Below are 20,698 nucleotides of genomic sequence, written 5' to 3'. Positions count from 1 at the left end.
ATCCCACTTATGACATCTCTGACTACCTTTCATCTGGCTCACTCAACCCTAGGCACACTGATCCCTTGCTGTGCTCAAAGCCTATCAGGCAAGACCTCAGGGCCTTTGACCTTATAGTTACATATTTGCATGGCTTTCCCCCTTACCTGCTTTAGGTCTTTACTCAAATTTCACCTCTAGTGAAGCCTGCTCTGAATATCCTTTGTAACCATCTACTCTCCTGACACTATACTCCTAACGCCTTGTCCCTTTCTTTGTTTTGTTTTTCTCCAAAACACTCAGCATCATATAACAACACATATATTTACTTATCTTGCTAATTTTCTGTCTTCCCAAGCTCTGTGAGGGAAGGGATGCTTTGTGTTCCACTAGAACCAGTAAACTATACCTAGCACATGGTAGATGTTCAACAAATATTTGTCACATGAATGAATGAAAGAATAACTACCCATAAGAAGGATAATAAAAAATAAACTGAGCCTTTATGATAGAGACTTAACCTAGGTTATTTGGGTCTTGGGGACAGGTGAGCTGAATCTACCCTATGCCTCAGACTACCCTCTGGTTTAACATTTCTTGTGCACTTAGCACAAGGCAGGCAGTATCCACTGCCTCCTCTGTTTTCCTCTTTTCTCCATTCTCTTCCATCTCCTAAGCACATGAGCCCCCTTTCTGCTCTTTCTTTCTTGTCTCCCATCACTCTTACCTACCCGGTCTACACTCGGCATTCAATAGAGTCCCATGAGGCAAATGCCAGAGTGAATTTTTTGTCAGACATATTCTCTCAGCTTTACCTTGAGCCTTTGAAATTCAAGTACATCATGATTTTACACATGTTGACTATTTCTGCCTCGGGTAGTGGCAAATTTTAATTCAACAATTATTTGTTGAGCCTCAACTATAGAGCAGGCACTGTTCTGGAAGCTAGGAATACAACAACAAATAAATAAGACTGGCACTTATGTCCTCTATTTTAATATATCAGTGGTTTGTATGCAGTTGTTATATGTTATTATGCAGCCTATTTGTACACTGAAGCAGTTGTAGGCAGATTCCTTATTGAAAATACTGTAGAGGTTAGAGTTGTTTATGTATTTAAAATAAAAACCCTTTTTTTTAAATGCGTATTTTAAGACTCTTTAATTGTTTAAGAATTGATAATAAAGAGGAGTAAGCCATAGCTCACAATGGAAAAATGCTTAATTTTTTTTTTCTTTTTTGATGTGAAATGACTCACATCTGTGAAATCGCAAAACTCATAATAGAGATTAACAAAAATGAGTTGAGGAGTTTTAAGTTTAAAGCATTAACTTGAGGCCTTGAATGCTTTAAGTTTAAAGCATTAACTTGAAAACTCATCTGTTTTCATGATTCCTTCCATCTCTTTTTTTTTTTTTTTTCCTTTTTTTGGCTGGGCATTTATTTCCTGATCTAAGTAAATTAGCTAGGCTTTCACTGTGAAAAAGAAACTTATCTTCTGACTCTCATTAAGGATAGACTTGGGTAGTCAAGTTTTAGATGTTCAGACAAACTAGATTCAAGAAAAAGTATTTTCTCTGGTTTTAGATCAACACCCCTATCTTTAATCCCCAAACAAATTCCACGTAGCTCCCTGTCTCTATGTTTTGCAAGATGTTCTCAGCTTCAGATTTATTAGTGCACGCATGCTTGCGTGCATGCACGCACACACACACACACACACACACACACATCTACATATCACAGCAGTTCAAAGAACAATTCATAGACTTCTCTTGAGCTTTCTGTCTAAAGCAATGAATTGACTATTGGAACATTTCTCTTGATTCAAAATTTTGTGCTTTTTCATTTATAGAGGTAAAATTTATATACGAGCAATGCACAGCTTGTAAGTGTAAAATTCTGTGAGTTTTGACAAGTGTAACATCACCCAAATAGAACACTTGCATCATCTTAGAAAGCTCCCTTATGCCTCATTTTTAAAAAAGAGCATTTAATATTAACCACTGCATGGAAAAAACTTCAAATCCCTTGAAATCCTACAGTTATACATGAAAGAAACTTGAGAGGTCTTCCAAAACTTGAAAACGTACTAAAAGTGTAAACGTTATTATCAGTAATAAATTTGAGGCTGGGACTTTTCTAAAATGTCAATAATAAAAAATTGTGTTCAACCACATTAGAGAAAAGACTGGGATATCTATTCAACCCATAGAAAATGTTACAAAATCGATCTACCACGTCACACCCACTAAGATGGCTGTAATCAAATACACAATAATCAGTGTTGGTGAGGATGTGGAGAAATTAGAACCTTCATCCATTGCTGGTAGGAATGTATGGTGGTGCAGCCACTGTGGAAAACATTTTGGAAATAAACATAGAGTTATGATATAACCCACAAATTCTACTCTATGTAGAACTGAAAAGAGAAATAGAAACAAAACCTCTCCACGAAAACTTGTACATAAATTTTTGTAGTAATATTAGTCCTAACAGCCAAAAAGTGGAAACAACTGAAATGCCTATCAACTCATAAATGGTTCAATAAAATGAGGCCTATACACACAATGGAATATTATTTTGCAATAAAAAATGAAGTTCTGATATATGCTACAATGTGGATGAGCAATGAAAACATTATGATAAGTGTAAGAAGCCAGTCACAAAGACCACATATTTTATGATTCCATTTATATGAAATGTCCAGAGTAGGCAAATATATAGGAACAGAAAGTAGATTAGTGTTTGCCAGGGACTGAGGAGGTTGGAGAGAAAAGAGGAATGACTGCAAGTAGGGATAGAGTTTCTTTTGGGGATGATGAAAAATTTCCAGAATTGACAGTGATGATGGTGGCACAACTCTGTGAATATGCTAAAACAAGCTGAATTGTACACTTTAAATGGATGAGTTGTGTGGTATGTAAATTAGATCTTGATAAAGCTGCTTAAAAAAAATCTTTCCAATGAGGTGATCAAAAGTATGTAGCTAAGCTGGGCATGGCGGCTCACACTTGTAATCCCAGCCCTTCTGGAGGCTGAGGCAGAAAGATTGTTTGAGCCCAGGAGTTGGACATTAGCCTAGACATATAGGGAGACCCCATCTCTACAATAAAGAAATGAAAAGTTAGCTGGGCATGGTGGTGTGTGCTTTTAGTCCCAGCTACTTGGGTGGCTGATGTGGGAGGATTACTTGAGTCTGGGAGGTAGAGGCTGTAGTGAGCTGTATGTAGCCAAAACACTAGGGGAAAAAGTATTGCTATGGCTTGACTGTACCTGCCAACATTCATGTTGAAATTTAATTGCCATTGTAACAACAGTAAGAGGTGGGGCATTTAAGAGGTGATTGGTTCATAAGGGCTCTGCTCTCATGAATGCTGTTATTGACAGAGTGAGTTAGTTATCTGGAGAATGGGCTTTTGACAAAAGGATAAGTGTGGACCCCATTTGCTTCCTGTCTCTTGTGCTTGCTTGCTACATGTTGCTTTCCACCATGGAACCACCCTCACCATGTGCTGTTGCTGTGCTCTTGAACTTTCAGCCTCCAGAACTGTGACAGATACATTTCTTTTCTTTATTAATTACCTGGTCTGTGGTATTTTGTTATAGCAGCAGAAAACAGATGAAGACAAGTATTACTGAGGTATTTGTGGAAGTTTATTAAGAAAAAATATTGTGTAGGCAGTAGATAAAACTTCTGTGTGATTTTTCTGGATTTGGAGATGTTTGCGTAATTTGTCAACTCTTAGAAATTTGTATTTGAAATTTCTTTTTGTCATTCTAAATAAACATTCATGTTGTACTAAAAAATAAGTATTCCATAATCTGGGCTTTTCAGTGACCTTCAGAAATAGGAAGGATTAACTGTATGTATGAATAATACATGATGGAATTTCATCTTCCTTTTCATTTCTTCCTTTGACCTCCAGTATTTAATGTCTTGCTTACTATACCATCTCTCTTTCCACACCACATATGTTAGGGGAGGAATATGTTCCTGGGTAAATACACATTAGCCCATGCCTAGGTGGTCTAGGTGCCTCCTTTATCTTTTTACCAAGGAGGGTACTTGTGTATTCTGACACTGAACTTGAGCACTGGGGGCTATGGTAGCAGAACTGGAGATTCGTGCTTTATTTTTAATATTTCCAAAAGCCTAACAAAATACTTACACACAAAATACATGCCGGCAAAATGAAATGTCAGTGTTTATTTGATTTGCTTTAGGCTTTATTGACTTAGTAGTGGTAACACTGGCAAATTTATGTTGATCAGAACCTCTAACCATTTTATGTTTGATTATTTATAACTGGATGGATGAATAATTATTTAATACATGTGATTAGCTTTATAAGTACCATCTTCAAATATTTTGGCTTCAAGGATAAAAACAATTAAAAATTCCCTTTGCAGTGAAAACGGGAAACACATTTCTGTGGCTTAACTTTTGAAATGCTCCTTTATTGAACTATGGGCCAGGAACTTTCCATAATTTATCATGCTAGTAACACTTCTGTAAGGCATTATTAATCCAATTTTATGAGGAAACGGAGGCTCAAATTATAGATGTCTATGCCCAAGTCCTTTAACTAGAAAAATTATGTAAAACTATGTCCACTCTGCCTCCTATATGATTAGTTATTTCTTTGTTTATGAGTTGGTTAATTTCCCCAGTAAAGGCCAGTAGGCCAATGGTCAAGCCTCAGGGTAGCAACTACATTTTGTACTTGGTGTTAATTCTGATTCTTGGCAACAAAAACAACCAGAATCCAAGGTTCAAGGAAGGCAGGAGTTGACTGGGAATAGGCACACCAGACTGTGTCTGTAAGATATGTAGGCGAGGGTGAAGGGAGATCACGAAGAAGAAATATGCCTGTATTAGTCCATTTTCACACTGCTGCTGAAGACATACCTCCGACTGGGCAATTTACAAATGAAAGAGGTTTATTGGCCTCACAGTCATGGTGTAAAGCAAGTCACATCTTATGTGGATGGTAGCAGGCAAAGAGAGAGCACGTGCAGCAAACTCTCCCGTTTTTAAAATCTTCAGATCTCATGAGACTCATTCGCTATCAGGAGAACAGCACAAGAAAGACCTGCCCCCATAATTTAATCACCTCCCACAGGGTTCCTCCCACATGCCTGGTAATTGTAGGAGTTACAATTCAAGATGAGATTTGGGTGGGGACACAGCCAAATCATATGAATGCCCAAGTGACTGGGGTGCTTCCAAACCTACACATCTGCTCACACTGCTTCTCTGGCAGGGGCAGCATGAGCTGCGGACATTCTTCTGAAGTTGGAGTGAATTTGTACAAATGCATACACCTCCTCATGCTGGTTCCTCTGGTGGGTGTCCAAGGCTGCCTTTGGTAGATGCAGATGGGGCAACCAAGGCAAAGTAGGTGACTCATGTGGCCTTGGTGCATCTCAGTGGACAGAAGGCAGCTATGCGCACTGGGCCGCCCATGCTAACATGGTGGGCGGGATCGTGGGACCACCAGGAAACCTGACTCCACTCCCATCTCTAAGCATGGTCAAGTCAGTCACTTCTGGTTATTTGGGCGTCTTCTACTGGTCACTTGAATTAGACTGCTCTTTGGAACAACAAGGTGGAAACACACACGCAGCCGGCCACACAGGTCCGTTAAGTAGATCCAGGTGCTTGGATCTACTCAACGGATCTCCCAGCGGGGAAAGAGGGCGGATTTGAGGTCTCCCTGTCCCTCTACCAGGGGAGGGCGCCGTTCCAGCTCTTGTCTCTGAGGCACAGATCAAAGAACGGAGGAAAACAGGTGCGGGTCCCGGGCACTAACGATCGAAAACGCAGTTTTAAGTGACCTCTCCCCGCGCACGCAGCGTCGGTGGGGACAGTCCCGAGGTCAAGCTGCGGGGCGCATGGGGGACGTGCCTCAGGGGGAAATGGACCTTTCAGGGCTAGATGGGCCCCCGGAACTAAAGGCTAAGACCGCGGCTTGGAGCCGGGGGAGCCCAGTCAGAGGGGGCGGGGACGTCGAGGAACGCCTGGGTGAGTGTCCCGAAGCTCGCTCGTCTCCCGGACCCCGCCCAACTCGCGGCTCCAGTCACACGGCCCTTCCTGAGAGGAAACACTAGAGAAAGCGCCTCTCACTTTTCTCAGGGTGGGAAAACTGTGAGGGAAGAAGACAAAGCAACAGGCAGGTTTCCGCTTGCGGGCTCAAGGCCCGGCCCTGAGCCGGCGAGCGGCTGCGGGAGGCAGCGGAGAGTCCCCGCCGCCGGAGGGCTGCACTGCAACGGTCGGGGGCGCCTGCAGCCTGCTCCGGAGGCCCCGCCCCTGTCCAGGAGGCCCCGCCCCTACCCCCCTCCGTGGGGCGCCGGCCCCGCCTCTTTGCCCTCCGCCCTCCGCCCCCCGGGCCCGCCACCGCCGTCCCCGCCCGCGCCGCCTTCGCTTTGACGTTACAGAGGACCTGGCGGGCGGCCGCCGCGAGCTCGCAGCCTTGCCAGCCTCCGCCAGGGTGCGCGCGGGCCGCCGCCGCTCGGCAGTCCCGGGAGCCCAACAAAGAGCACGCGGTGCCGGCCGCCGGCACTCGCTCCCTGAGGCTGCGGCCCCGGAGCGCCCGGCTGCGGTTTCGGCGCGGGGCCGGGTGGGCGATGGAAGATGGAAGGAAGGAGCGCCGCGGTGAGCTCCGGGGCCCGGCGCGGGCGCGGGGGGCGTACGCGGCGCCGCTGTCCGATGTGGGGTTTGTGTTGCTTTGTCGCCGCTCGGTCTCCCAGGATCCAGGGGCCACCTGGGTTTGTGCTGGGTACAATTTTCCTTTCCGCGCTTGCGTTCTGTTTGTTAGGAGCCCAGTTGGGTCAACTTCGTGGTGTTAAGGTCTAGGGGTTTTAGTTTATCTCTCTGCTTTGAAAACCTCAGACTTGAGAGAAAAGCTTTCAAAAGAGGGCAACATGAAAGAGGACCTTACATGCCGATCTTCCTCTACCCAGTCGGCTTGTATTTAGGGACTATCACGTTTCTGTCAGAAAGAAAGAAAAAAAAAAACCTAAAACCAAAACTAAACAAACTTGCATTGAGCGAGCAGACAAGGGAAGATTATTCAGTGCAATATTCCCAGGAGCTTTTACAGATGTTTCAGTCATTCTGTTTTACATGCATTTAACTTTAGCCGCTGTTTTCAGCTCTCTGTTCTGGCAAATGATTTTTTAAAAACACATTAACACCGATTAGAGGACGCAGGTTTAGAATGTTGTCTGTGACCTAAATAATAAATGTTTCGTTTTGCCATTCCCCTCGATGTCAAAGGATGATAAACGCCCACTAGGCAGAGGATGGAATGGGCACCACAATTTCATTTTCTAGACACTGGTTCTCCCAATAGTGGGATCCAGGATTTCCGCTCCAGAATAACTCTTGAGAGGGTCCAGGTGTTGGTGTAGGGAAGACGGAGATTTGGAAAATTACCCTAAGTGGGATTCTGGTAAGGAATGCTTCAATGCATTGGTTGTAATTGTGTGTGCAAAGGATTTTTCAAAGCCCGGTAGCCAGGTGAGTAGGATAGGATTTCTGCTTTCAAGGAGCGTGCTTGAGAGCTTGCATAGGAGACGCTTATGCATAGGCTACCTTGGAGAATGTCAGAGAAAGCTTCTGGCCTCGGGGCTTGGAAGTTCTCTGAGAGGAGCTGGCAGTTACGCTGGACCTTGAAAGGGAGGGGTTGATTGGCTTTTTGTGAGATGTGAGGGAAAGGATGCTCCCTGCTGAAGGAATGGAAATTCACTTTCTATCCTTTTCTAAGAAATACTTTATTACCCCTTTTTTTTGAGAGTATTTGCAAACCGAGACACTTTCTTTTAAAAAGTCGTGAAATTCCTCTTCAGCGGTTAAAAGTGCAGCATGGTCTACGTCACCTTCACTAGCAAAGCAAATGCAAAATAAATTAACACCTTTTCAACCAGTTTTTAGTGGCTGGCTGGATGTCCGTCCACAACTTTTTTATATCCATCCACACAAGTGATTTGTCTTCTTAGATGTTTCATTAATAAAAGCTTTTTGCACCAAAAGGAGTAGAGTGGTATAAAGGAAGAGATTTGGATCAGTAGGTAGAACACCTAGCTTGAGGGCTTTGTCACTGACTGGGTGAGTTTTTCCTACTGTCTTGGGTTTTATTTAACCTCTGTTGGCTACAGTTTCCTTGTAGGGTGAGGGGATTAGGTAGATGCTCTCAGAGCCTTCTAGCCCTACAATTTGATGTTTCCATGCCTAGACACGTTATGCATTACGTATTCAGTGATGTACTCTTAATTTCACATTCCAAATATCTGTTTGTGTGTTCTGTGAATGGATCAGCACTCTTATCTTGGCCATTGAATGTGAGAGAGTGATTAAAGCTACCAAGCTAAAATAACCTTATTAAGGGCAAATTCCATAGTGGAGAGTTGTTTGTTGTTGTTGTTGTTTTTAAATGGGACATGAGAAGCTTGATTTGCCAATCCGAATGTGTGTTTGGTTTTAAAAAATATTTTGTTAACACAGTTCGTTTCATTTGTGACAAAGCATAATATATACCTTATTATGCACATTATAGGTAAGCAATTCAATACTGCTTTTAGTTAGATGCTAGCAATTTAAAAAATTGGGTAACCTTGGAAATTCTTATAGACTAGTAAACCTTGGGAATTTGGAAATAAAAAATAAAATAAGATGAAAGCACCTCATTGAAAAAGAAAAATTTAGAGTTACTTTCTATCAATGGCTCTGCTCTTTCTAAAACCTTGGTGTTTACGTATTTGTGTTTGCCAACCTTGATGGAAAAGTATTTGAGTGGAATTTAGCCTGGCATTACATTGAAAAAAAAAATGTCCATGGTAACTACTACTTTTGGAGGTGATTTTTTTTTTCTTTTATAGAAATTCAGGAGTGATTTGTCATGTATTATTCATAAACTAAGACACCTATGTGGTGATGGGTTAATTGCAGTCTTGGTTAAGAGATGCTGAGGCAAAACCATGTGAATATTAAAATGTGTATGTGCCTTGGCTTCATGACTGGTTTGTTTGAGGTTTACCCGAGGTAATATCATTTGGCCATTGTGGAAAGAGCATATCTTTGGGTTCTTTGGGTTTGGGTTGTATTAGAAGTTGAGTTATGGATAGTGATCTCTTCCACTTTTGGGGAATGAATTCAGACATGATTGAAGTTGAGTCAGACTAAAAAATAATCTGGTGACCAAAGTCTGTGGAGTTTAGTATGTGAATCAGGCTTATAAAAGGCTGGGGATCTATTCTGACCTTGAATTACTGCTGTTGTGAGGGTTTTCAGCATTTAGGGGCTCTTCCCGGATTGTCTGGGCCAAGCACAGAGGTCTTTGGCCTCCTTTTGCCAAGGGTGGAGGTGTTTTCACTTTGAATATTGCCTCTCAGTTCTTCCTAGTTCTTTTACAGTTAAACTAGCCTGGCTTTAATTTAGGAGAGTACAGGATCCATGTGAAATTCTCCAGAGCGTTTGTTGTGTTGTTTGTGAAATTGTATGCAGACTCAGAGCTCTGGAAAGAATTTAAGTGGTGGCATTATTTTTTGAAAGAATGTTTCTGAGTTACATTGACCATCTTTCAAGAACGTTTTTCACAAGCTCCAAATTAAGTAGTGTTAGTTGTAGTGATTGTTGCAATTTACAATGGAGGAAAAGGATAATTTGCAGCATATAATTAACAAGTTATTCTTAAATCCAAATTACCAAATGCCCATGCCTCATTTGAAAATAAGGTGTAACTCATAACGTTAATAGTGAATCTTTGCTTGTGCTATCTTATTTATGTAAAAATAGCACATGTCCCTCCAATACTTGTTTGGCCTACCAAAAGTGAAAAAGAAAGGTTTTTTTTACTGTGCCCAGAAGGTCAACAAACTTGGGCCCAGTTGGTGCCTAGTGGGCAGGTACTTTGTTGACACTTCAGGGCACAGAGGTGTCACAGCATTTTCTCTCTTGGTGACACCCGTGGTGTGAGGAATCCGCCAGCTCTTCTCCCCTTCCTCCCTGTGAGAGCCAGGCTGTGGCCATGACAGGCTACTCACTCCTTGGGGCTTACTTTGCAGCAGACAGCCACCTGGTTTGAAATTTCCTTTTCTCTGAGTATAAATCACTGAGATGAATCAGAATAATTTATACATGTTGAAGGATATCTTAAAAAGATTTTTATTGGAGTTAGGGATTTAGGATAACTGGGAAAATTAACATTTTGACCTAGGCTGTGTTCTTTTCTTACATAGTATTTTCATGGGGGTCTTCTGAGAAAGTAGCATTTTCTTTTAAGTTTTGTGTTAAGTTGCGATTTTTTTTCTTTTTGAGACAAGATCTCACTCTGTTGCCTAGGCTGGGAGCAGTGGTGTGATCTCAGCTTACTGCAACCTCTGCCTCTCAGGCTCAAGCAATTCTCCTGTCTCAGCCTCCTGAGTAGCTGGCGCCACAGGTACATGCCACCACGTCCAACTAAATTTTTGTATTTTTAGTAGAGATAGGGTTTCACCATGTTGCCCAGGCTGGTTTTCAACTCCTCAGCTCAAGTGATCTGCCTACCTTGGACTCCCAAAGTGCTAGGATTACACGCTTGAGTCACCATGCCCAGCCAAGTCCTAACTTTTAGGAAACATTTATTTAATGTGATATTTTCCAGGCATGAGGCATTGTTAAAATCACAGCTAATAATTATTGAGTTCTTACTTGGGTTGTCTCCCTTAGTCCCCATGACAACCCATGAGGCCGGTACTGTCATTATCTCCATTCTGAAGTCAGGAGAGGTTAAGGAACCTACTCAAGATCCCACAGTAAGTAAGTAAGTGGCAGAGCTGAGATTTAAACTCAGGTAATCCAATTTTCTTAACCACCATTCTGCTTGTATGTCTCAAAGTCAGCATTGCCTGTTGCAGAAACTGAGCTCTTTGGCTCTAATATTTAGTTTTTTTGGGTCTTGGACTCTGAGTACTGGATGACTAATTTATCACCAACCATTATTTTATACATCTGTTGGAGTATCTAAAGGATCACTGTAGGCCTCCATGTAAGGAGTTCCACATAGTTATATGCGATTAATCGGAATTCATAATAAAGCAGATTAACAAATTAAAATGGGATGTAAGGCTCACCTATTTTATTTTCTAATTGCATCACCTCAGAGAAGTCATCTAGATGCTTCAACCACAGTGGGTGTTGACACAGAGAAGGCTGCTTTTCCTTGTTATTTCTTCCCATGAGCTGGGGCTTAGAGGTTATTGAGAAAAGGAGCTTGAAACAATAAGGAGGAGGATGGGGAATGAGCCAAGGGCATTCATAAGATCAGGCGGCAGCTGCTCCCTGTTTCTCTGGCCTTCTGTTCTCAGACCTTTGCTAAGAAAAAATGAATTATAGAAATGGAGTAGCTCGGTTTTCTTATGCCTGTTTGGTCTGTGGACAAGAGAAGTAGAAAATTTAAATAGAAGTAGCTATAGCTTCTTTGTTTGGCCTCTAGGAGATACTGGTTAAAGGCCAATGGTACTGCTTTTCTCTGTATGTGGAAACTTACATGCTTTTTGGAATGTAGATTTTCAGAAATTTATACTTTCCAAGAAGTTATTTGATAGGCACAGTTTAGGTTGAGTCATAGGACATAGAGGGAGGGGAAATTTAGGTGTAAGAGTGATGGCACAGACGATGCCATTAGATAGTTGCTCTCTTTGTGGCTATATTATTTTCTAGCAAACTTATATTGGAAAAATGCTGAGAAATTGACAGCAGGCTTTGTGATCTTCTAGAGTGTCTCCCCTGGCTTTGCCTTCATATCCTCATAAGGTGCAATTAGTGAGTTTGAAGAAGCAAGGCATTTCCTGAGTTTAAACTTTGTTTGAATATTAAAGTTCCTTTTGGGCAGATTTTCTGTTTTGTCAATTATATCTAGTGGCTAGAAAAGGTCTATGAGCCACCTTTCCCACCTGCTGATGCTTATTTCTCTCTATAAAAATCTTCCTTGAAGAAAAATTAACCATTGCTTTCCATGAGCTAATGTCTGAAAGTATCAAGGCAGAGACTGAAGTACAGACATTACTATGCTATTCATTTATTCATTCAGCAGATATTAAGTACTTACCATGTGCTGAGCTTGGTGTATGCTTCAAAAAACCTTGTCCACTGACGTAGGGGAACCTCACTTAGATCATACTGGTGAGAGTCAAGCTTCACCATCAGTTAATACTGAAACTACAGTACCTAAGAACTCAGAACTTGTGAACTTTATAGAACTGATGCAGTTACTCCCTGAATCAGCATTGTTCAAAAGAGCTTTTATGTTGGAAATGTCCTGTATTTGCCCTGTCCAATAAGGTAGTCAGTAGCTGCATGTGGCTACTAAGCATGCCAAATGTGGCTAGTGAGATTTAAGAACTAAATTTAAAATTTTATTTACTTTCAATAATTTAAATAGCCTCAGGCAGTAAGGCTACTATATTAGGCAGTGCAACTTTACAGCAAAAGTGCTTTTTATTTTACCTTTAATTTTTTTTTTATTGTACTTTAAGTTCTGGGATACATGTACAGATTTTGCAGGTTTGTTGCGTAGGTATACACATGCCATAGTGGTTTGCTGCACCCATCAACCTGTCATCTATATTAGGTTTTTCTCCTAATGCTATCCCTCCCCTAGCCCCCCACCTAACAGCAGGCCGCAGTGTATTATGTTCTCCTCCCTGTGTCTACGTGGTCTCATTGCTCAACTCTCACTTATGAGCGAGAACATGTGGTGTTTGCTTTTTCTGTTTCTGTGTCACTTTGCTGAGATAGATGGCATTATCTATCCTGGGCTATCATTTCTCTCTCTCTCTTTCTCTCCTTTTTTTTTTTCTTTTGAGATGGAGTCTTGCTCTGTCACCCAGGCTGCAGTGCAATGGCAAGATCTCAGCTCACTGCAACCTCCGCCTCCTGGGCTCAAGCAATTCTCCTGCCTCAGCCTCCCTAATAGCTGGGATTACAGGTGTGCACCACCACGCCTGGCTGTTTTGCATTTTTAGTGAAGATGGGGTTTCGCCATGTTAGCCAGCCTGGTCTCGAACTCCTGACCTCAGGTGATCCATCCCCCTCGGCCTTCCAAAGTGCTGGGATTACAGGTGTGAGCCACTGCCCTTGGCCGGTCATAGTTGACTTTTTGTTGCAAGCCGTGGGTGGTTCCCTAATTTGAATCTGCCTAGCATCACAGTTATATTCAGGTGGGCAGTGCTATATATCAAAGCTAAAGTGTTTTGGGGACACCTGCAGAACTGTCTTGGAGGCCCAGTAGATTTTCAGTGTAGATAAAATTGACGGGAAAAATGCCAGAATAGCATCTATATTGGCAAGGAGTGTGCTGAGTTTTAAACATAGGTAAGTGAAGGTGCCTGTATCCCATGACTATAGATAGGGAACACTCTAATAAGGCAGTGGAACAGAGAAAAAGGTCCTAGTCTTTATCCCCAAATACTTTATAGTGATAAGTCTGGTAGGTAGACAGTCACATGTGCAAACTCCAGGATTTGTTCAGAGTCAGCCATGTAGGGGTAGTCTTGAAGATAACATGTGTGAAATTCTCATGGTTAGATCTCTGTTGAAATATATTTTAATTTTGACTTTGGTAGTTTGTGGTGGAAACACAACAATATCAATGCATAACAATACAAACGTGTTAGGATAGGAAGAGGTGAAAGAATGACATCTATTTAGTATTTATTATGGGTTAGGTACTATGTGAAACATAGTGTGTGTGAATGTGTGCATGCATGCATATTCTTTATAGTATTGAAAGGTAGGTGGTGTCTCCATTTTCAGAGGTTTAAATTGAGGCTCATGGAGATTAAATGGGATCCTTTTCTTGAACAACTTTATTGAGTTATTCACTACTATACAAAGTGTAGTATACAAAGTGCACAGTAGTGATATTCATTACTATACAAAGTGAACTGAGATATTCACTACTATACACAGTGTACTACACAAAGTATAGTAGTGAATATCTCATTTTAAGTGTACATTCATTTAAAATGTACCTTCATTTTAAGTGTACATTCATTGATTTTTAGTATGTTTGTGGAGCTCTGTACCCATCACCATAGTCAATTTTAGAGCATATTCATCACTTCAGAAACAAAGCCCAGGCCAGTCACAATGGCTCACACCTGTAATCTCAGCACTTTGGGAAGCCAAGGTAGGAGGATCTCTTGAGCTCAGGAGTTTGACACCAGTCTGGGCAACATAGTAAGGCCCCTTGAATAGAAAAAAAGAAATTAAAAATTAGCTGAGCATGATGATGCATGCCTGTAGTCCCGGCTACTCAGGAGGCTGAGGTGGGAGGATTGCTTGAGGCTAGGAGGTTGAGGCTGCAGTATGTTGTGATTGTACCACTGTGCTCTAGTTTGAATGACAGAGTGAGACCCTGTCTCAAAACAAAACAAAACAAAAACCCAAAAATACCAGACCCATAAGTTGCCACCTCTCCACATTGCTTCTATCCCTTGTAACAGACAACCATTAATCTATTTTCTGACTCTGGATTTTGCTGTTGCACATAACATATAAATGGAATAATATAAAATATGGCCTTTTATAGCTGGCTTCTTTCTCATGTTTTCAGTGCTCATCCATGAAGTAGCGTGAGTTAGTACTTCATGCCTTGTTATTGATGAATAGTATGCCGTTGAATAGATGGGTCACATTTTATTCATCCATTTATCAGTTGATGGGTTGTTTCCGCTTTTGACAGTTAGGAATCATGCCACTCTGAACACAAGCAAACAGGTTTTCTAGCCATTCTAGTGGCTATGAAGTGGTATCTCATTGTGTTTTTGCTTTTCATTTCTGTAATGATTAATAATGATGAATATCTTTTCTTGTGCCTGTTGGCTGTATTAGTCCATTTTCACACTGCTGATAAAGACGTTCCTGAGATTGGGCAATTTACAAAAGAAAGAGATTTAATGGACTTACAGTTCCACATGGCTGGGGAGGCCTCACAATCACGGTGGAAAGCAAGGAGGAGCAAGTCATGTCTTACGTGGATGGCAGCAGGCAAAGAGAGAGCTTGTGCTGGCAAACTCCCATTTTTAAAGCCATCAGATCTCCTGAGACTTATTACTATCAAGAGAACAGCATTGGAAAGATCCGCCCTCATAATTCAATTACCTCCCACTGGCTTCCTCCCACCACCCATGGGGTTTGTGGGAGTTACAATTCAAGATGAGATTTGGGTGGGGACACAGCCAAACCATATTATTGACCATCTGTATATCTTCTTTGGAGAAACGTCTATTCAGATCTTTTGACCATTTTTAAAGTATATCATTTGTCTATTTACTGTTAAATTTTAAGCATTGTTTTTATATTCTGGATTCAAGTCTCTTATCAGATATATGCTTTGCCAATAGCTTCTCTCATGCTCTGTGTTGCCTTTTCTCGCCTTCCTGTCCTTCGAAATAAGTGAGGTTCTTTATCTTAAACAGAGCAAGAGAGGGCTTAGCACAGTTCTAGGCCCTCACATATTTTCCAAAGTGAGTTAACAGAACTTTAAGTATGATGACTTGTGTAACAAACATTGTTTTTTAAATTTCTGGTTGGAAAAAGGATGGAGATTTAGCCTTTGCATGAGCTATTTGAGAAGACCCCAAAGCTCTGAAGATTTGAGGCTCTTATGTGTATTGAAAGGAAATTTTGAAAGCCGGTTCTCTAGAGAATTTATGTATAGAAAATAGTGTTCTCCTCCTGAATTAGACAGATAATTGCTTGAAAGGAGGATACCCTACCTAGAAGACCCTTCTTGATCTTTTTAAGTGCTGTAATGTTGTGATCTAAATAGTGCTTCCCAAACCCATCCGTCAAGAATTATCTAGTTTCAGATTTTTAGGGCTGCCTGAAGGTGCTGGTACAGCCTGAAGATGCTGGTACAGTGGTTCTGAGGGAGCAGTCTTCATAATCACCCCATGCGAGTCTTAAGATTGGAATGTTTGGGAAGCTGATGTAACCTGGTAATAATGATGATTGTAATGGCTGCCCCTAGGACTTAATTAGTTCTCTTTAGTGGGTGTGATCTCTAGTTGACAAACATCCCTCACCAGGGAGATTACAAGGAGCTGATCAAGCCAGTCTGGCTACGTTACTTACCTCAGCACTGGGTCTTGATCCAAGGCAACCCAAGTCCCCAACCCTCAACCTCAGTATGGTAGAGATGGGTCATAAAAATTTAAACCAGGCTCACAGACATTTTCAAGTTATAAGGTTGCCACCACTCTCCTGGGAGGAATCCTCCCTCCTTCTTTCCTCCTCTTTTAAAATGTGTTCATATTTTCTTACCATTACGGAATCTCTGAAGGCCTCCCATAACCACACAGATCTCCATGAAACTCAACGGGGAGAAAAGGCATGGAAAGAAAAAGAGACGTCTTATATAATCTTTACACTTTGCTTGTTTTAGGTGGTTGATTAGGGTTTCCTGAAGAATTTCAGGAGAATGAGAAGTATGAAGTTGGGAGGGGGAGACTCACTTGCCGGTCCTCTTTATTTTTATTTATTTATTTATTTTTTATTTTTTATTTTTTTTTATTTTTGAGACAGAGTTTCACTCATGTTACCCAGGCTGGAGTGCAATGGCGCGATCTCGGCTCACCGCAACCTCCGCCACCTAGGTTCAGGCAATTCTCCTGCCTCAGCCTCCTGAGTAGCTGGGATTACAGGCACGCGCCACCATGCCCAGCTATGTTTTGTATTTTTAGTAGAGACGGGGTTTCACCATGTTGACCAGGATGGTCTCGATCTCTTGACCTCGTGATCCACCCGCCTCGGCCTCCCAAAGTGCTGGGATTACAGGCGTGAGTATTTTTATTTTTTAAAGGTGAGGTCTTACTGTGTTGCCGAGGCTGGAGTGCAGTGGCTACTCCCAGGCACCAGCATAGCTCACTGCAGCCTTCAACTCCTGGCCTCAAACAGTCTTCCTGCCTTAGCTTCCCAATTAGCTGGGGTGTCATTGTGCCTGACGCTGTTATACTCTTAAAGGATGTTGTGTGTTACTAAGAGGCAGTGCAGCATAGCAGTTGGAGTATGCCCTTGAATGGGATAGTCTGATTTGCTTCCTTACTCTGTCACCTTCTATCTGTGTCACCTTGGGCAAGTTATTTTAACATGTCTGTGCCTCACTGCATCATTACCTCATGAAATACTTCACTAACATTTGGTGGTTGGAAGGGGCTTAGACAGTTTTGGAAAGATAGTAAGTAGGCAGTAAATGTGACCTGGATGGTAGGTTATACTTACCTGAGTGGGAAGTGGAATTATTATTGCCCTTTTTAAAGTCGCATGCCTATTAAATGGCAAGACTGGCCATTCTTGTACCCTATACTGTAATTGCCTGCAGGTGTGCTTTATGGAAGCCGAGAGAAAAATTCTAGCACACTCAGCCCTCTGTTTCTATGGGTTCTGCATCATGCATTCAATCAACCTCAGATCAAACTATCTAGAAAAATATTGTCTCTGAACCTCTATGGATATTTGTTTCTTGTCATTATTTATTAATATAGTATAACAACTATTTATATACCATTTACATTGTGTTAGGTATTATACGAAATCTAGATATGATTTAAAGTATATGGGAAGATGTATGTAGGTTTTATGCAAATGCTACACCATTTTATTTTTTTCAACATTTAACTTTGAGTGTTTTTCTGTAGAGAATCTGCACATAAAAGAATAAAGAATTCATGCAGTCATGCCAAATGACTGTCAAAATCAATCTTGATGTTACTCTTTAGTAGATATTAGAACTACTAAGTTAATATATGCTTGTTCCCTAACAATTATACCTCATCAAGGTGAAATAAATGTGATAATAGGAACAGTAAGAACCATGCGTTTATAAGTGCCTCCGAGTCAAGCGCTTACATTTAGACCAGAAAGTTACACGCCTTAGAACACCAGTAACTCACAAGGAAGACAAGGGAGTTGTTGCCTTCCTTCTTGCAAGTCTTTAAAATAGAATGGGAAAGTTTCATTGCTGTGTGATTTTGCTTAAAGATAGAGATATAAACTTTATGACCTCCTAAAGTCACTTTCTGGCCAACAGCTTTAGCAGTTCTAAGAAGGAACAGTTTCATTTTGACTTCAAGGGATGTTCCTTTTCTGTATCCTAAGGCAGCAGGATCAGTTAGTGAGGGAGGATGATGTGTTTGCACCAAGCTGCTGGCAGACATGAATGTGGCTCAGCTCCAATCCTGAGCCTTCTCCCCTGGTCTAGTAAACCTCAGCCAATGCAGGGTACCCTGGGAACGTCACTGTTAGTCGGCCTCAAAGGCACTTTTGAAGGCTCACAGATATTCAGACTTCTGTGCCTTGTCCATAGCTTCCAGAGGGTGCTGGGGACACGGCAGGAAGTACTTTCTGTCAGTGGTAGGGAGGCTTCTGCTCCTTGGTGAATGGTTGGAACTCTTTGGTCATCCTGAGATGTCTAGATCCTGTCATCTGAATACTTTCTGTCTCTGAGCCCAGGGCTGCTGCCCCCACCACGGCTGAGGTTGGAGCTTTCATTCAGATTCAAGGCACTGGAGAAATCAAAGATTTTTCCATGTGCTCGATTCCCATACACATTCGATGCTTTGGTTTCAAAAATCTCCACTTGGTAGCCCATCAGTCACAGCAGAGAACTTCTAAAGACTTTTGTACTAAGCAGCAAGACCAGGCAGTAGGGTCACTCAATGAGGCAACTGCCACTCTTCGAGAGAGTCTGGAGCTAAGGTCTAAATTAGATCACTGTGTCAATATAGGTGCATTGACTGTAACAAATGTACCACTCTGGTGGGGAATGATAATAATGGGGGAAGCTGACTGGGCACGGTGGCTCATGCCTGTAATCCCAGCATTTTGAGAGGCTGAGGTGGGAGGATCACAAGGTCAAGAGATCGAGACCATCCTGGCCAACATGGTAAAACCCTGTCTCTACTAAAAAATACAAAGATTACCTGGGCGTGGTGGTGCATGACTGTAGTCCCAGCTACTCAGAAGGCTGAGGCAGGAGAATTGCTTGAACCTGGGAGGAGGAGTTTGCAGTGAGCTGAGATCACCCTGGGAGACAGAGCAAGACTCTGTCTAAAATAAAATAAAATAAAATAAAATAAAATAAATAATGGGGGAACCTGTGCATGCGTTGGGGCAGGAGGTATATCGAAAATTTCCTCACCTTCAGCTGAATTTTACTGTGAACCTAGAAATACTTTAAAATATAAAGTCTACAGGCCTGGGCAATACAGTGAGACCCCACCTATACAAAAAAGAAAAAAATTAGCCAGATGTGGTTGTGTGAGCCTGTAGTCCCAGCCACTTGGAAGACTGCGGAGGGAGGATTGCTTGAGCCTAGGAAGTCAAGGGTACAGTGATCATATCACTGCATTCCAGTCTGGGTGACAGAGCAAGATCTTATCTCCAAAAGGTTTTTTTTTTTTTTTCTTCAAAGTATTAATTTTTTTTAATATACTTTAAGTTCTAGGGTACATGTGCAGATCGTGCAGGTTTGTTACATAGGTATATATGTGCCGTGGTGCTTTGCTACATCCATCTCCCCTGTCATCTACATTAGGTATTTCTCCTAATGTTATCCCTCCCTAATCCCCCCACCCCCTGCTATCCCTCCCCTAGCTCCCCACCACCACCTGACAGGCCCTGGTGTGTGATGTTCCCCTCCCTGTGTCCATGTGTTCTCATTGTTCAATACCTACTTATGAGTGAGAACATACAGTATTTGGTTTTCTGTTCTTGTGTCAGTTTGCTGACAATTATGGTTTCCAGCTTCATCCATGTCCCTGCAAAGAACATAAACTCATTCTTTTTAATGGCTGCAAAGTATTCCATGGTCTATATGTGCCACATTTTCTTTATCCACTCTATCATCGATGGGCATTTGGGTTGGTTCCAAGTCTACTATTTTAAACAGTTCTGCAATAAACATACATGTGCATATTCCATGCTCATGGCTAGGAAGAATCAATATCGTGAAAATTATTCTATCATATAAAAAAAGGTCTTTTTAAAAAGGTAATACCTGTGGAATTTAGTACTGTGTCTGCGTGTGGCAGGTGCTCAGAGAATGTGTGCGCTTAGTTCCTTCTTCCTCATTACACCACTTTATATAAGAGATTTGAATATCTTTGGATCCCCAAATCTTTGACCAATCCCCCCTTTACCAAGGGATGGCCATAAGTTGTTCTTTGGCCCAGGGTAGTCATTCAATATGTTTCTTTGGTGAATGAGTTAAATCCCACAGACTGTTACATAGCCAAATACAAGAACCCTATTAAGAATATATTGGCAGAATAGATTTTCTTGCGTCAGCAGGATTTCTAGCCTAGTCATTTTTTTCTTGCTTTTGGCTTCATGGTGGCTTCATCTCCTGTTTTGGAGATGTAGAATTTCCCCCATTCCGTAGGCTGCTTTTAGAATTTCAGGTGTGTGACTTTCATTAATAGCTCTCTTGCAAATGGCAATCTAGGGCATAAAAGATAGGAGTAGTGTGTTACTATGGATTTCCTCACTCAGCTCTTTCCCTTCTGGCAGAGATTTCTGATAGAAGTAGATAAAGGCGTGGGCTGTGTTTGCCTGGTGTGATGTAACGGTCTCAGAGATCTGTTTCATTCATTCTTTTGATTTTATCTGGGTTTTTTTCTCTCCTTTTTTTTTCTTTTGTTTCTTTTTCTTTCTTTCTTTTTTTTTTTTTTT

General features: G+C 41.7%; 1 protein-coding gene across 1 annotated transcript in view; it reads left to right on the top strand.

The window, feature by feature from the left end:
* The first annotated feature begins 6,501 nt into the window (after positions 1–6,501).
* PSD3 (pleckstrin and Sec7 domain containing 3) overlaps positions 6,502–20,698 on the top strand; it is a 453,958-nt gene continuing 439,761 nt past the window's right edge. The window contains exon 1 of the mRNA XM_017539685.2: positions 6,502–6,637. Coding sequence (XP_017395174.1) covers positions 6,617–6,637 — 21 coding nt within the window. The 5' untranslated portion in view covers positions 6,502–6,616. The remainder of the gene's footprint in view (positions 6,638–20,698) is intronic.

This window comes from Cebus imitator, unplaced genomic scaffold, assembly GCF_001604975.1.
Source record: "Cebus imitator isolate Cc_AM_T3 unplaced genomic scaffold, Cebus_imitator-1.0 Scaffold120, whole genome shotgun sequence".
Lineage (NCBI taxonomy): Eukaryota > Metazoa > Chordata > Mammalia > Primates > Cebidae > Cebus > Cebus imitator.
The sequence above is the reverse complement of the archived record's forward strand: the minus strand, read 5'-3'. Positions and strand labels throughout refer to the sequence as shown.